Source organism: Maylandia zebra, linkage group LG23, assembly GCF_041146795.1.
Source record: "Maylandia zebra isolate NMK-2024a linkage group LG23, Mzebra_GT3a, whole genome shotgun sequence".
NCBI classification, from domain to species: Eukaryota; Metazoa; Chordata; class Actinopteri; order Cichliformes; family Cichlidae; genus Maylandia; species Maylandia zebra.
The window spans coordinates 16482673-16500800 of NC_135188.1; the positions used below are offsets into that span (position 1 = coordinate 16482673).

The 18128-nt window shown below is 37.4% G+C and overlaps 1 protein-coding gene across 1 annotated transcript in view; it reads right to left on the reverse strand.

Annotated features, from left to right (window-relative positions):
* naaladl2 (N-acetylated alpha-linked acidic dipeptidase like 2) overlaps window positions 1-18128 on the reverse strand; it is a 471898-nt gene that overhangs the window by 118468 nt on the left and 335302 nt on the right. The window contains exon 14 of the mRNA XM_076880772.1: window positions 7926-8072. Within this exon, the coding sequence (XP_076736887.1) occupies window positions 7926-8072 (147 nt within the window). The remainder of the gene's footprint in view (window positions 1-7925; window positions 8073-18128) is intronic.

Consider the following 18128-nt stretch of genomic DNA (forward strand, 5'->3'; position numbering starts at 1 on the left):
TTTTGTACTGTGCACTAAAGTTAGCATAGAAGACTCTAGAGACTCTGCAAGAAATATATGTAAATTTGGTCAATATTAAAATGTAGTACGGTAAGGGTTTATTGACAAATCACAATTGCAATGTCATTTCCCCAACTTGTTCCTTCTCCTCACTCTCACTGTCTCTCATGTCTACCCTACAGACTTCATTCGTGTCCTCTCACCACCAGTAACTCCCATCTTCAAAGCTGCAAATAAAATTACTTCATGTAAGATGTGTCAGATGGAGATTTGAACAGACACACGCACACTGGTGTGTGTTAGTGTGCTTTAGCTTGCATGACTGTTGCCTGGCATCATCACCACTTGAAGCACCAAGGGGAGTTTGGGCCTGACAGCTGTGCAGGGGAGAGCTGGATGCAGATGTAATATCCTTCTATCATTCCCCATCAGCTTTAGACTTCCAAGAAGGTTGGAGGCACTGACAGGTACTACTGCCACTTAACAAGACTTCACTTACTGTGTTTTACAACCAACACGTACAGGATGAGGAATACCATTTGAAAAGGACCAAATGCCACTGTAGATTGCTGTAATAAAATGGTATTTCTCCTGCTGGAACCAATGATAAATCAAACCTCAATGAGCTCCTGGAGAACTGGTGTTATGAAACTGGAGCAAACTTCAAAGCATCTGGTCAAATAAGCATTAAATGACGTGTTTACTGATGTGTATGCAATACAGTCTGTATCTTATTTGCTTTCCTGACAAAATACTTTGGTAAAACTTAATCACACTATGATAATAAAAGCTCCTTGCAAGCAATGGCTCACACAGAATAATTGTGAAATGTTGCAGCTGAAACTTCTACCTGATAATGAATAAACTACTATATATTCTATGTGCATACTATCAGAATACATACATTTGGAGCCCTAGTCAAATATATATATTTGTAGATCTATGAGTTTGTGCAACTATTGCAACTAACGTGTTAATCGGGAATGACAATGAGTGAGCAACGTTAATAAAAGTAAGTAATGTAAGTAAGTTACATTATAGCAGTTCACTCAGTGTTTTCCAAAAAACTTTTTTCCCCGCGTCAATCCGTTTTTACTGAGAGGACATCAAATAAAATGCAGGCTTTTCTGGCAGCTTTGTGAAGATTTGCTGTTGCTGTCAAGTTCGATAAAGTTCCATGATGGCATATAATGCTTGAGTAGAAACCACTGGTTGTTAATACTTTTTTGAGATACCGCTAGTCAGCTTTACTTATTTAATCCACTACAGTATATAGTGAAAGAAAAGAGTTTTCTGATGCAAAAATGAGAGCTAATTAGTGTTAATGTATACACATCCTACTTTCCAGACTGGAATTTCATTTAGGTTTTTTTTAATGTATCTAGATCATGTGGTGTTTTATCTCCAGAACGAAGGTCTATTCTGGAAAATGTCTTTTGTTTTGTTTGGATTGTGTGCTCTTACTCTCGCTCTTCTTCTAGCAAAGATGCTACATTTACAATGCAGGATATTACAGGACATCAAAGGCTAACTGTCCAATTAAAAACTGCCTTTGCAACTACGCCAACAGACAGGAAACCTACAAGCACAATAAGCAGGTGAAAGAAAACAAAGCCAATACAACAGAGGCTGATTAACTGTGTTTGCTTTTTACCACTAAGAGCTCATTTTCAGAGTCAAAATGGGAAGGAGTCAAATGATGAAAGCAATTATTTTCAGCTGCTTTCCTGAACATAATAAAAGATTTGTATTACAGGATTTGAACAATAAAGTGTGTACTCGCACATAGGTTAAAATGTACAATGAGATAATTATAGCTGTTCCTGGTGCAGTGGGAAAATAAATTAAGGATGAAGCCAGAGAAGCATAATTTGTGGTTGTTACAGAAGATAGATTTCCTGATACCAGTGTTTTTGCAAAAACTCTCTCTCTAAAAATCATTTAGGCAGCACTGCTGTTTATCACAAGTCCACTCCTGTCACAAATTGTGGGAGGGCAGAAGATGCTGCAGCCCTTGTCCTACATTTTTGGAGGACTCTAATTGTCTGCACAAAGTTGCAGTAATGGCCTCCGGTCTAAACAGAGTACATGCCAAAGTCAAGATGAAGATCCTTCTGACTCTATTAATTCTTGCTCTCCCCACCTGAACCTGACTATAGCCCTGAACCAATGATCTGCAGAGATGAGGGGATGTCAGATATTCCTCTCACACCTCAGTGGCCTGTCTGAGTTCTCTTCCAGGTCCCCAAAGCCAAGGCAACTGCCTGATGACACATGTCAAAGATGACTCCCACGCGTAGCCCCGAACAGGATGGTATTTTACATCCAGATTTCTGCACATGGCAGTGAAGAAAAATATGCTGAAGGAGATTTTTGAGCGTATTACATTACATAACAATGAATTATTCAAACAATGTGTTATATAGCTCATCTCAATAACTTTAGTCACGTCATTCTCTCACAGCAGAACATGTTTCTCTGTTTTTGTACATAAAACAGGTTTAAATCTACTCAGACTTCAAAACAAAACAAAACAAAACACGCAAATGTTTTTTAAAAAACATTGTAAAAATATTGCAGGCGGTGAATAACAAAAGGAAGTTTTAGGGAGCACTGTGAGTGCAAAGAGATGAAAACTACCATAGAGTGAAAGAAAAACAGATGTTAAATGAGAAAACAAATGTTCAGCGAGCCACACTTTTGTCATGAACACCACAGCAATGGTGCACAACATCTGGTTGTTTCCCCAACACATTGCCAGCACAGAACTCTGTTTGCTCAGCATATGAGGATGAATGAATGCAATTACAAACACAGTGGATCACACACAGTATAGTGACCTGTTCGGAATATTGAACAAAGTTGGAAACCAAGCAGAGGTTTCTCAGAAATGCACCCACGCAGTTGGAGCCATATGTACCTGCTTTGATTTATTGCCTACATGGGATCAGTATGCACACCTGTATACTTTGTAATCGTCGCCCAACTCGGTTCACTGTTCTAAAGCTTTTAGCTGGAAAACACAAACATTCTCTGTCTCACACATACATAGGCACTCACTTTTCTGTGTGTTTATTATTTTCTTTTTCTGTTCGGAGCCTAATGTGGGCAAATAATAATCACTATATTTTAATTGCAAAATCTGCACAGAAAAAGCAGATATATAGATATTAATTCTTTGCCTTTTTATTGTTCTTGTTTTACAGTTTTGTTTGGTTTCATGGATCAGCAAATAGCTACACAGTACACCATCTACTTGGATCAACACAATTTAATGTACTTATCATAAATTAATAACAATGTTTGCCTTAATAATCTTTCAAAAAGAAGAAACATGAAGTATTACAGTTGTTATGCGTACATATGTCTTTTTTTCTCCTACCTGTGGTATGTCATTGATTCATATCACACACATAATTGTAACTGTATTGCCAGTGATGAGACTGAATATTAATTCTAGTCATCAAAGAGGGTTTGAAAATAACAAACTTCAGCACAAAAGCAGCTTGCATATATAGCATTTTATATTGCATATGAAATGAATTTTACCTTCCAGCTACTTTCATGTTCATGACAATGCGCTATTCTTGCCCTTTCCCTCTTGATGTGGGTCGAGACATGCATCACTGACTGCATGACAAAAGTCTCAGATGGGATGTCAATGCACCAGCTAAAAGCTCAGCTAGGGCAAGAATGAGGTTGTGTTCCTTTCAGAGAAAGCATGCCTGTGCCAAGACCTGTCCACCGCCATTAGCAGTGAGGTGATGCCAAAATGAACAATGAGGAACTTGCATGTAACTGGTTTTCCACTGAATATGGACGGTTGGCAGATGGGCTTGATGCTCAATCACATGTTTTCCTAAACCTTGCACGGGGATTGTTGCAGTTATCAGAAGGGCACGATGAGATTATGGCATGGTATGGTACAGTACCAACAGACATGAAACCAGTGCTAAGATCAAATTTGTCATTTCGATGACAATTAGGTCCTTTCCACTATTGAAAATTGGCTATTGAATCATTTGGTGAACCCTGTACTTTATTAGCTCTAGTGAAGCCAAACAGCAAAACAAAACCTAACTTTTCCCCCCAAACACAGCTTATAAGTTTGTGGTTGAATGTATGGCCTGTGTTACATGTTTACATTTTTAGGCCAAACAAATGGAAAACACACAATTGCTCATTTTCACTCGAGCTATATTCAGGGCATCCCTGAAAAATATTTTGTTGACCTTTTAATACCAAATGTACTAAACCCCTTGTAATCAGTTAATATTTTTAGCTGCTTGTTTTTTATGCTTACTGCAACTCCCCACCTTTGTTGAAATGCTAGCTCTAAATACAACTGACTGAAGAGAATGTGAAAGTCAGGTCGTATCACAGCTTCACTCCCACCTCTTCAAAATCAGGGCCATTCACCATGACAACACTGATAATATGTAATGGTGGGAAAGCCTAAGAGCAGAACACAATCTGTGTTCAGTGTGTGGGAGAAAAATATGAGATATGACTAACACAGTGTTTGACAGAATAAAAAGAGATGACATTTACAATTGTTAAAAATAACCGAGGGTAATTTGAGATAAACATTTCCTGTGCACTAAGGTTTTTTTTTTTTGTGGCATTTTGGGCCTCGATTGTCAAAACTGTTGTTGAGGAGAAAAATCCAAACTGACAAAGCAGCTTTTAACTCACTGTTCCCAAGTGTTGATACATAGTGAACTTCTGTTTCCAAGTCTAATGGTGTCCCCTCCTTTACTCTCCATATTGTCTCCTCTCCCTATAAATGTTTCCAGGTCTTTTTCCTACAAACTCTCGGTAATAACAGCTGGTTTAGAGCTTGCTATTTTTGTTGATGTTGACTGTCGTATCTTTATGCTCTTGTTTCTCCTCTTTGCTTCCCCTCACTCCAAACAGTTGCAGTATTTAGCCGCCCTCCCTGAGGCCGTTTCAGATTTTTTTCCAGTCAAAAGTTTTTTTTCTTCTTTCTCAGAGTTTCTCTATATAATACAGTGACGTCTTTATCTTACGATGTAAAGCGCACGGCAACTGCTGTTATATAGGTAGAACTGAATTGATGAAGGATGCCTGCAGATATCAAAAGCCCTTTGAGCAGCAAAATGAAGATGCAATGGAATATAAATAATAAACAGTGTTACTTTTGTACTTTCTTGTACTGAACTGTACTTTTGTCCTACTGAATATTTGACCTTTACCTTCACAGTTAGACGTGTTATTTATAATGTAAACAACAAATTTCATTTTGTATTATCATCTCAGAGTGACACATTTTGGATACATCTTTGTTCTTAGAAGTAGATCTAAATGACTCCTGTTTGTGCTTGTATTTAGGGTGAACTCCACAGGTGTTTTAACTGCTTGGGAGTTGGAAATATGCGCAACGACAGTAAGGTTACAGAGAAATATAGGCGGTTAGAGCCTGCAAAACTTTACTGTGGCAGGAAAATCGCTTTTCATATGAGATCTCTGTAACAAATATTATATAACTCTTGTTATTCCAGCTTGCACTACTCAGAAAATACATATCCATTCATTTCAGTGTGAGGGTGTGGAAGCTAAACTGTCCCATACGAACAGGAATTTATTTAAAATTACTCGTGGGAGAACACTATTAAAGATGTGGTCACGCTGTGAAAGCAGAAATTGGCCATTAGAAGGAAATATAAATCCCGCATATTAAATCAGCATGTCTTGAAAATACATGTAGGTGCATTAAGCATTTGTTGCTTGCAGAAGTTGTACTGTTTCCCACTTTTTGTAATCGTGTTACTGTTCAATATGCCGACATCTGCAAAAAAAGTGAATATGGTAAAACGAGTGTGTTTCAAATGGGTGCTGCAGGGTGGAAGCATTATGTTTAAGTTAGGGAAAGCCCCCCACAGCAACTATCTTTTTTTAAAAGATCTGTATAAATGATTGCATGCCATTAAATGTACATTAGTTTTGCATTTTCTTATATAATCCATGTCCATGTCCTTATATGAATACTTTAATACATCCCATCCCAGGATGTGTGTTCTGTCCATCTGCCTGCCAGTTTAGTTTATGTATTTCCAGTTTAGCCAGTTTCCTGTTTTTGTCATTTAGTAATAAATCTTTGTTTTGAGTCTACAATTTTGGGTCCATCATTCCTCCTATCCTGCCTGCACACAGCTTACACATGACACAAAACACAGGCAATACAGACACTGGTTTATACGAAAGCCAGATTTAAACAATCAATAAAACACTAACACCATTAACACTAATGAATCTTATTTACTTGCAAAGCAGCCCAGGAAAGCAACACAGTAGCTAAATATTAACTCTAATTGGACAGAATATTTGGCTATAATCATATTTAGTGCTAATGTTAGTAGCAGTTTCTCTTCTTTTTGAACATATACCTGGGATAAACACATACTTGAATCTAAAAATAACATACAGTTGTTTTTTAAAAATTTGTAGTTAGTGAATAGTTGACTATTAATTAGTCTCTTATTTCCCCAAAAGCTCACTGACTCCTCACTGACTCTATCAACCATGGTCTGCCATAAAACTTGCAGCTTAGCTGCTGAATAGTCTTTCTCCTTCTCCAGACTGAACAGTCAATCTGAAAGTAATTCGGAACTGTCTTGAGAAAATTCAGTTTCTAAAACATGTTGAGCATTTCTACAAGTGGAGAAATTAACTATAAATGGAAGCTGTGTAGGTTCTTCTGTCTGTCTCAGCTTCCCCAGAGACCCGGTTAAGATATAAAGCAGTAGAGGAAATTTTATTGCCCTCCGATTTTAAATGCTGGAGTTCAATCCAAATGCTATTAAGCCGTTACTAATATATGGATATAGGGTGTTCCCTAACAGAGTCAGGTTTGTTTACAGATAGTTTTTAATTTAATTTAGGTTTTGTCTTTCCTAAACAAACCCAGTGATGCAGATTTCACTCTCCACCACCTATTATTTTCAGGTTGTAAAGGCACCTTGAGGGCAGATAAACATCATGAAGATCTCTCGCACTAATTAAGCTCAAAGTTGCCGTCCTAGCCAGAAGTTCCAAATTTGAGTGGGCCGATAAGCTGAGGCTAAATCACTGTGTTTCCACCCCAAGGCTGTGCAACAAACATCAATACTGCATTTTTAATGGAAATAAATGGGGGCATGCATAATTTGTGAGCACTATGATGTGCATTTGTTCCTTACAAAAGAGACAAGCTATACTGCACTCTGCTTAAGTTTGAAAACGTTCTTCATATTGGCAGTGACACTATATGGGCTGCATATGGTTGTTATCACAGTGTACCACATATGGTCATGTGACATAGCTGGAAAAATGTCTTAAAATGTAAATCGTGTAATGTAATAAAGTCGTTAATTTTAGATCCAGTCCACTTTTTTGTCTTTGTATATATGAACTGCCCTGTGGTAGATCTCCCTCTGACTGCCACTCCAATTTAACAGAGTTTGACAGATGGGGTCCTTACTAGATTTTCTTTAAAAGAAAATTCACACAAACTGAAACAATACTCTTCTCCTTTTGGTTTAATACTTTCCATTATTGTCTCAGTGCATATTGTATATATTAGATTATTTATGTGAAACTAAGGCTGGGATGAAGTAATTACTTCAGTCACACAACTGGTATATATTCATACAGACTTTGTTTCACACGCTAAAACATTAAAGCATGCACTTTAAGTAGTTTGTGTCTGTCGTAAGTTAAAGGTAAATGTACCTTCTCAAAGACAAGTTTTGCTTCTAATGAGGAAATTTTTACTATCAGAAACTAAAAGACAAGGTGTGACCGTGCCTTGTATTATGGTAGTTCCTCTGATCTCAAGGGACAACGTAGCATGGCATAAAATCAAAGCAATGAGCGTCACAAGAAAAATGGAAATAAAATAATTGGGTCTTTTGGTTTAGACATACCTCTTCTGCTCTAGTCTGTTCAAAGGCAAACTCCATGGTAGGCACGGCCAATTGGTTGGCAAAGAAACCCACATCTCCAGGCAACTGCAGTGAGCTGACGTTGGGTCCAGGGCAGTTTCCGCCACGAATACAACTCAGCAACTGCCTCTAACAAAAAAGAGGAAAGAATAATGGGAATAAAACCATAGTGAGAAGAGAAAATTAATTGGTGGAAAGACTAAGAGGAGAGACAGCAAAGTCTTCAGAGGGAAGTCTCGCCACTCAGAAGTCATTTTGGTAACATGCCAGGCAGATATTTTTTGTCTAACAAGACTGGGCTCTCAACTAAATAAATGTGCAAAGTGCAATAAGTGCACTTTAAATGGTCACTGGGACATGAAAGTGTATAGAATAAAACAAATGTCATTAATCCTCTCAGAGTTGCTACAATTAAGTTAAAAAAAAAAAAGTATACCTGTGCCAAACACGCAGTTTTTATGACCCCAATGCACTCACATTAGTGGAACAAATAATACATCAATACAGGATATGTTTTATGCAAAACACCAGCTTTGGTAATGTGTATAAAAAACACTACTACCCATAAATATCCCATAAATCATCATACCACCACCATAAGCTTGAACCATTCATACGATGATTGGTCCATGTTTTCCTGCTATTTACTTCAAATTCTGATCCTACCATCATGACGACTAACACAAGCAGTTGAGCAAGTTCTGAAGCGCACAGACTGGCACCAACAAAGATGTCACATGTAAAGTAATTTAAAACACTTTTCTTCCTGATGCGTGGTTTGAACTTCAGTAGGTCATTTTGACCATGTGTACATGCCTAAAAGTAGTTAGTTGCTGCCATTGGCTGATTAGATATTTGCATAAACAAGCCATTGAACAGGTGGACCTAATAAAGTTTTTGATGAGTGTATATTGGATTACTAAAACAAAAAAGAAAAGAAAAAAAAAGCGTATTTAAACCATAGCTCATTTTATTAAGCTCATTAAAACTACAATGTGGTTGCAGGTGCTGAATAATAATGTTTGACTTGTCTTTATTAGGGTACTAAATCAAACAATTTTCCTCAAGTGGTTTCCTTCCACTAACCAATGTTCTACAATTATTGTAACAGCAGCTGCTTCTCTTTCAATAGCAAATAACACGGAAAGCAATAAAACCAGGTGACAAGTCTCATGTTAGTGGTATTGAACTGTGTCAAAGCTAGAAATGTGCAATTATCTACAATAACAGTCTCATATCATCAGGGCCCCAAGCACAATATTGTATTTAGCAAAACATATACCCATATCTGACAGTTGTCATTAGCTTCAGCCATGAAACTAATATGAATTTAGATATTTTTTAGTGAAAAACTAACTTTTACCTCCGTCTTCCATCGGTGTTCAAGCTGAAATGGCAGTTTATGTTCCAGAAAAGATTTCCAGCTCCAAACACTTTGCAATGTAGAAATATAGTGCAAACATATTCTACATGCGATTTATGTCCAAAAACATGCTTAGCTCATCAACAGAGGTGATTATACTGTAACACAGATACAGTTGTGATAAGATATGCTAAGAAAACAAGATGAAAAATGGTTGTATTTGGATATTTATATTAGGTATGGTGAAAAAATAGGAAAAAGAACAATTGCATATATGATTATTCTTGGATAATTTACAAGTATGTTTTTTTTAAATAAAAATTATATAGTCCATAATTCATAATTCTACAACTAATGTAAAACAATAACTGCACACCACTGCTATTATCATTTAAAAAACTTTCAGATAGCACATAACACAAGCCAGAACTTAAAACACTTTAAAACACTTAAAACTTAAAAAAAAATCTGTCCTTAAGCCATAGAGCCTTAATATAGAGCCTTAATATTGTTGACGTACACCATTTGAATAAGGCAGCTAGCACCCTATTCACTCAAAATGTAACTTAAATGATAACTAGAAGCACATAGTTAAAGACCATTAAAATTCTGTATATCTCAGGAACCTGTTTACACAAAGGAACATGTACAAGTCATTCAGTTTTTTGTACGTATATTTAAATCACCTTGCCAGGTATGAAAAAAAGTTTCAAGGCTGACACTAATAAGAATTCTCAAGTACAAGTGTAAATTCTACTAAGTATAGTTTAGCGCTTAGATGGGGGCTGGACGAGGTGAGGGTGTTATTATGGCTAATTGCACAATTCAAGCTTTTGTCACAGTTCACCACTAACATGTGGCTTGTCACCTGGGTTGACTGCTTTCTGGCGTTGCTCATAATTGAAAGAACAACACAGCTGCTGTTGCAGAAATTGTCGAGACTAAAGTGGGTAGCGGAAGGAAACAGAATGCAACAGTCAATCAACTGGAGGCTTATCTCAACTGTCCATATCCTCTGTGCCTGCCTGATGTCACTGTGTTCTTCTGTCACATTGCATTTAATTAGAGTTTCCCTTTTATCAAGGTCTGTCAAGGGGAAAGTGTTCTGGTGTCCAATCATCCCCGCCACTGCCATTGACACAATGTTGTCAACCTTTTCTGTTTTATTCTTTCTAAAGGCAGTGGCTCTCTAAACATTAACTGCTGCTGTGACACATCACCACTCCAGCTGAATGAAGGCCAGTAAATAATACCTCCAACCTTGACTCACAATTAAATTTCCCTTTAATCACACATTTTTTTCTTTTTTTACTTCCACAAAAAGACTGGAAGGACAAGAACATCCACATGAATATCAATATTCATGCAGGGCATTTCATTACCTACTTACGGCTGATTGTGGGAGTTAACAGGGTGGGACTGAATGCTTGTTCATGTGTGTACAATTTAAAACTTGATTGAGAATCATAACAACGAACTTGTACACAGAGGACACAGTTATCACAGTATTGACTTAAGTATTTGGCTTTTCATTTATTGAAAGCCGTGTATTAGTGTAGAATTCAAGCAAAGGTTTATATGTGAAGGCTGTTGGATTAAAAAACACTCCATTTCAGATTTCTTCTTTGTTTTGGAGGAAATTATTCCATGCAATGATAGTCCCTGTGGCTCAGTCAAGGAAGAAAACTTAGAAAAAGTTAAGCTTTATCAACAGAAAACAAATAGACTCTACTACAGCAAAAGCTGGGAAACTGGGAGAGCATCCCTATGTATGAGGCCAATGTGCACTGAGATCTTAACATGGTCGTGTTAAACTACTTGAGAAGCCTGGACAAATATGTGTTGTTGGACAGATTCTTCTTATAAAGGAAATGCCAGAAAGACTGGTCAGACCGGCCATTGGTCAGTTGAATTCATTTGTTAAATAAATGATTGGCAGTGAATCTTTTGACAGTATTTTTTTTATAGCTGCTTAGTTAAAAATACCTTACTAAAATGAAGTAATAAGACCTAACATTTCTTCTTCCAGAGAAATAATGCTAGACAAGCCTACAGTCAATTACGTGTCTAAGTCTGGTCACTGCTATGCTCACTTTACTACCTTTGAATGCAACTGTCAACCCAGAGAGCTATTGCTATGCCAAGCAGGGAGGACGACAAATTCACCAAGCAGGGTTGGCGACTCTCTTGAGGGGAAACTAGTCTGTCTCTACACTGGAGTTGAAGAAAGTCACTGATTCTGCAACACTGGGGAGGTTTTATATGTGGCCCATTGGAGTAGCTTAAATAGTCTAATGCACAAATGGCCACTTAAAAAAAAAACTACCTCTGTGTAGATGATTGATTATTGGATATTTTCAGTAAGAAGGGAGACTAATTTGACCACATCTGCAATCTTGTTTGATTTGAAACACCTGGATGTATTCCAGAGGGTCCATGCCTGATCTATTTTTGTTTGTGATAACGACTGGCCCATGAAAGATCTCTGCTGAAATTGTCATGGCATATCTGACATGGTAAATTATTTGACAAATGTGTTTTTATTTCAATATAGTCTTATTACAATATGATTTTTTTCACACTGAGACGACTCCTCTGTTGAATTAAGCAGACTAGCCTAGCTGAAGATAATGATTACATATAGGAATATGTTCAGTCTTCAGTTTAACCTGTTGGATGAAATCTGTAGTTGAAATGTCATTCAGTAAAATAAGTTGGTTAGACTACATGTATTTTGTCTTTCCCTTAAAAAAAAATACTTGCAATTAAAGTTGACACACTGACATTTACGTCTAACTATGGATGTGTTCTTACAAAGTAACTAGATTTAGTGGGAAGTCTTTGGCTACACAGCTCAGCTGTGTCCCTATACAAACACTGACTAACAGCAGTACTTCATAAATTCAGGATATGTTTAATTGCCTACAACCTGGCAACAGAATATAAAGCAAATCAGACAACACAAGCGGCTGTTGTCTGACTCTTTTTACATGACCGATAGCATCATGAGTAAGGTACCATCATCCCAGCTGCTTAGCATTGTTGAATGACTGAGTGAAGCAACACAAAATAAAATTAGTAATTATAGCATAAAACTGTTTACCCTAAAAGAAAATATTGCAATATTTCAAATGTATTATGTTACATAATACTGACACTACATATCATGTGCCTCTAGCAGGTTTTTAGGTATTTTTAAAATAACCTAATTAAGTCATAAGTCACCAGATATATGAGTCAAATCTTACTCAACCTGAAGTCATAATGACTGCAGTCTAAACTTGTATAGCTCAGAACCAAAAAAGGGAGACAAACATCCCACTGCTGCAAACATCAGAAGCAGAGACAATAGAAGAAGCTCTAATGTACATAAACTGTAGTTCATTCAACTGCTCTGCAATCAATGCTTTTCCAATGTATAATGTCAATGCTTGAAGTATTAATTAAACTCTATGAACATTTTGAAGCCAATGTACAGATTACACAGAGAACATCTTACTGTTTTCTTCATTCATCAAGTTAAATTCACATTATAACTGTAGATGTGTAAATATAGCTGTCTGCAAATCTTTTTTGTTGTTTGTGCATTATAATGGATCAGTGTTGCTGAGCAAGATATTGAAATGAACTTCATTTGAACTTGATTTGCACAAAATCCTAATTAGAGAACACACTAGCATTACTGAATTTATGGCATTTGACAGACAATGACTTTACATTTATGAGTGGTCACCCATGACACTTAAAAGCCTTACAGGGGGTAGCACTATAGATCTAAAGATGCAAAGTAGTGAGCAGAATTTGGAATACAATAATCTAATTGTGTTTTAATTACAATATTTGCAGATATAACAAAGAATGGATTTAACCATGAGAACTTTAAAGGGACCCAATCTGCATTACATAAAAGCACAGTCTTTGAGTACAACTTTGGCTACAATGTTACACTCTCTGTACTGAAAAAATATATTTTAACATTTTGTGTATTGTTTGTTTGTTGCATTGGATGACAATCTGTCTAAACCTCTTAGCCTTGTTTTGATCAAACTAAGGTTTTAGAAAAATACATGGCTACTTTGAGATTTTTGGATGACCTGAGGTTATGGCATTTACTCAGAACTTTAAAGGTCTGTGAAGTTTTTGAGTCCCAGTAGAAAAAAAGAACTAAGTCGCAATATGGAATTATATAGAGAGGCACACTATCATTCTATCAGCTAGGGAAAAGATTTAAAGTCATGCCATGTACAGCTTCTCTGCTTTTCTCTATTACAAGCAGTCACAGTGCATTAAAAGAGTGTCAGAGGGGGAAAGGGAAACAGACAGTCAGAATGAGAGGAGAGTACTTTAGAGAGGGAATAATAAGATAGGGAGGTATAAAAATTGGGATGCAATGGGAGGACAGACAGAATAAGCAAGTGAACAGGGAGGAAAAGAATGAGAGAGAGCAGAGAGAATGGTTAATTTCAGCCTGTGGTGGAACACCGGGAATCAATATTTAATTTCTTTGTCTGCTATGATAACAGAAGAGTGAAATCATTTTGAGATCTCAGCTTACCACTCAATACCACTCTACCAGTCTACAAAATCCTATGTGCTACAAAGAATGGCTTGCTGGACTTGAACGAAAAAGCTTGAAACTAGATAATCTTTAGGGGTGAGTATATTGAGGCTGTTCTTGCTTGAATAAGGCTGTATTATTGTTAGAGTTTATATTCCACTTTTGTTTTTACCATAAAATCCAACCCAGTTCTACTCTCAGACTGTCACGTGCTGATGCTGTGACAAGTGGGGCAGTTAATGAGACTGGTGTCAAGGCTTTTATGGGATGCATTAGTCTGGAAAACCTGTTGCAGATGGAAGGAGTATTTTAGCCTTTGAAATGGTGTATTTGAACCATTTTCTTTGCCTAAACCTAATCAAGGAAATTTTAGTGCATTGTAGTGTTAACAGTAAATGAAAACAAAAACTCAAAGACAAATGTAAAACTCTTACAGTGGGGCAAAAAAGTAGTTAGTCAGCCACCGATTGTGCAAGTTCCCCCACTTAAAATGATGACAGAGGTCAGTAATTTGCACCAGAGGTACACTTCAACTGTGAGAGACAGAATGTGGAAAAAAAAATCCATGAATCCACATGGTAGGATTTGTAAAGAATTTATTCGTAAATTAGGGTGGAAAATAAGTATTTGGTCACCTCAAACAAGGAAAATCTCTGGCTCTCACAGACCTGTAACGTCTTCTGTAAGAAGCTTTTCTGTCCCCCACTCGTTACCTGTATGAATGGCACCTGTTTGAACTCATCATCTGTATAAAAGACACCTGTCCACAGCCTCAAACAGTCAGACTCCAAACTCCGCCATGGCCAAGACCAAAGAGCTTTCGAAGGACACCAGGAAAAGTATTGTAGACCTGCACCAGACTGGGAAGAGTGAATCTACAATAGGCAAGCAGCTTGGTGTGAAAAAATCAACTGTGGGAGCAATCATCAGAAAATGGGAGACATACAAGACCACTGATAATCTCCCTCGATCTGGGGCTCCACGCAAGATCTCATCCCGTGGGGTCAAAATGATCATGAGAACGGTGAGCAAAGATCCCAGAACCACACGGGGGGACCTGGTGAATGACCTGCAGAGAGCTGGGACCAAAGTAACAAAGGTCACCATCAGTAACACACTACAACGGCAGGGAATCAAATCCCGCAGTGCCAGACGTGTTCCGCTGCTGAAGCCAGTGCATGTCCAGGCCCGTCTGAAGTTTGCCAGAGAGCACATGGATGATATAGCAGAGGATTGGGAGAATGTCATGTGGTCAGATGAAACCAAAGTAGAACTTTTTGGTATAAACTCAACTCGTCGTGTTTGGAGGAAGAAGAATACTGAGTTGCATCCCAAGAACACCATACCTACTGTGAAGCATGGGGGTGGAAACATCATGCTATGGGGCTGTTTTTCTGCCAAGGGGACAGGACGACTGATCCGTGTTAAGGACAGAATGAATGGGGCCATGTATCGTGAGATTTTGAGCCAAAACCTCCTTCCATCAGTGAGAACTTTGAAGATGAAACGAGGCTGGGTCTTCCAACATGACAATGATCCAAAACACACCGCCCGGGCAACAAAGGAGTGGCTCCGTAAGAAGCATTTGAAAGTCCTGGAGTGGCCTAGCCAGTCTCCAGACCTCAACCCCATAGAAAATCTGTGGCGGGAGTTGAAAGTCCGTGTTGCTCGGCGACAGCCCCAAAACATCACTGCTCTCGAGAAGATCTGCATGGAGGAATGGGCCAAAATACCAGCTACTGTGTGTGCAAACCTGGTAAAGACCTATAGTAAACGTTTGACCTCTGTTATTGCCAACAAAGGTTATGTTACAAAGTATTGAGTTGTATTTTTGTTATTGACCAAATACTTATTTTCCACCCTGATTTACAAATAAATTCTTTACAAATCCTACCATGTGGATTCATGGATTTTTTTTTCCACATTCTGTCTCTCACAGTTGAAGTGTACCTCTGGTGCAAATTACTGACCTCTGTCATCATTTTAGGTGGGGGAACTTGCACAATCGGTGGCTGACTAAATACTTTTTTGCCCCACTGTAACTCTAACAGCCTTGTCAGGGTGCATATGCTTTCAAGCCTGTTTTGGAAAACCTGGGATTTTATTCAAACTTTTGTCAGTTTTTATTCTTGGGATAATATAATGCTTGCATATGCCGCATGTTGGGAAATAATGGTAAAAGAGAACCATTTTAATGCATCGTAATCTGACAGCAAAGGTACTTCACACTCAGTATCGTTACTTAAAAAACCATCACTTGACCCAGCTGTCTTAGCTAATTATATATAGGCCAATCTCCAACCTCCCTTTTATCTCAAAATTCTTGAAAGAGTAGTTATAAAACAGCTAACCGGTCATCTGCAGAGGAATGGTTTATTCAAAAAGTCTCACTCAGATTTCCAAACTCATCACAATACAAAAACCACATCAGTGAAGGTTACAAATGATCTTCCTGAGAGTGGACTGAGCTTGTCCTGAGAGACCTCAGTGCAATGTTTGATACTGTTGACCATCATATTTTATTAGCAATTAGAGCATGCTGGTGATTTTAAAGGTACTGTGCTAAACTGGGGTGAATCATATCTATCTATTAGACTCCACATGTTTATATAAATGGAGAGTCCTCATCACACACTAAGGGTAATTATGGAGTTCCACAGGTTTCTGTGCTAAGATCTGTTCTTTTTACACTACACATGCTTCCCTTAGACCAGGGGTGTCAAACTCAAATACACAGTGGGCCAAAATTCAAAACTGGAACAAAGTTGCAGGCTAACGTTAATATTTATTGAAATATATTTATTCCTCCAGATATGAGAATGAATCTTTTCTTATGGACTCAAACACGTTTTGCTGAAAAACTGAATATGGAACAAGAAAATTTTAATACTAAACAATATATTTATTAGCTGTATAATACCAGTAGGCCAGCTCTAATAGTAATTTGGTATGGCTTCGCGCGCCAAATGTAATTAGGCTGCGGGCTAAATTTGGCGCGCGGGCCAGAGTTTGACACCTATGCCTTAGACAGTATCATCAAAAGGCATAGCATACATTTTCACTGCTATACAGATGATTCCCAACCTTATCTATCAATGAAGCCAGATAACAAACACTAGTTAGTTAAACTACAGGAATATCTTAAAAAATAAAGACCTTGATGATGATGTTTTTGGCTTCTTTTTTGACCAGGATATATCTTTCAATACCATATTAAACAAATATGTAGGATTGCTTTATTCCATTTCTTCCAGTATATCTAAAATTAGAAACATCCTGTTACCAAAATGTCGTAACATTTGGTAAACACTGACTTAAATTGCTAGTTGATCCAAAATGTCCAGCAAAAGTACTGACAGGGACTAGAACATGACTATTTTTCTTCTCACTAAACATTGGATCTGGCATCCAGTCTTTAGTGGGAAGCAGAATAGATGTGCAGATCACGTCTATATTGGGTTTGTTGGTCCATGACCAATTCTGGAGATCTACCAATTTGGACGTCCAACCATGACCCAACTTAGATATCTATATGACGTTCAACATTTGAACTTTGGGTTGGATAATGTTTTTTGATGTCATGTGGTTGTCTATGACAGGTGCAGGGAGTTTACATGGTTAATAAATGTATTTTTTTAAACTACAAATAGCAACATTGCTGTTATACATATGAATATGGATTATTTATAAATAAACACAATTTATTATATGTTAGTCTATTGATTTACTCAGTACATGTGGGATTTTTTTGTGTGTTATTTTAATTATCCTGTTTTTCTTTAACTGGTTCATTTATTTTAAATAATCAACTTATTTCTTTGTAACCAGGTTAGAACTGTCATTTCTTAAAATTTGTTAAAATAGAATTAAAAAAAACGTTGAAAGGCATGTTAAAATGTAAAGTACTAATGGATAAATTATTTAGAAAAATTCTTCGAATCCTTTTTAAAAGGAGTAAATATGTTTAAGAAGTTTAAAAGAGCATTTGCATTATATAGTTCATTGTTATTTTAGTGAGGCTGGCATCCTGTTGTATTGTGAAGAGCTTTGTAAGAGGGAGTGAATGTGGTTGTGATCAGTAGCAGGACGACGAGACGTTTGTACTAGTGTGTATGTATGAACTTGACTATCTGCTCGACAGTCTTTGTTGATGTGCACATTGTGCAAGCTGTCTGTGAGAAGCTAGGGACATTTCTGCTTGAAATCCACCATGCAGCTGCTCACTTTTTTATTTAGCTCAAGAGCACACAACATCTTAGAGATG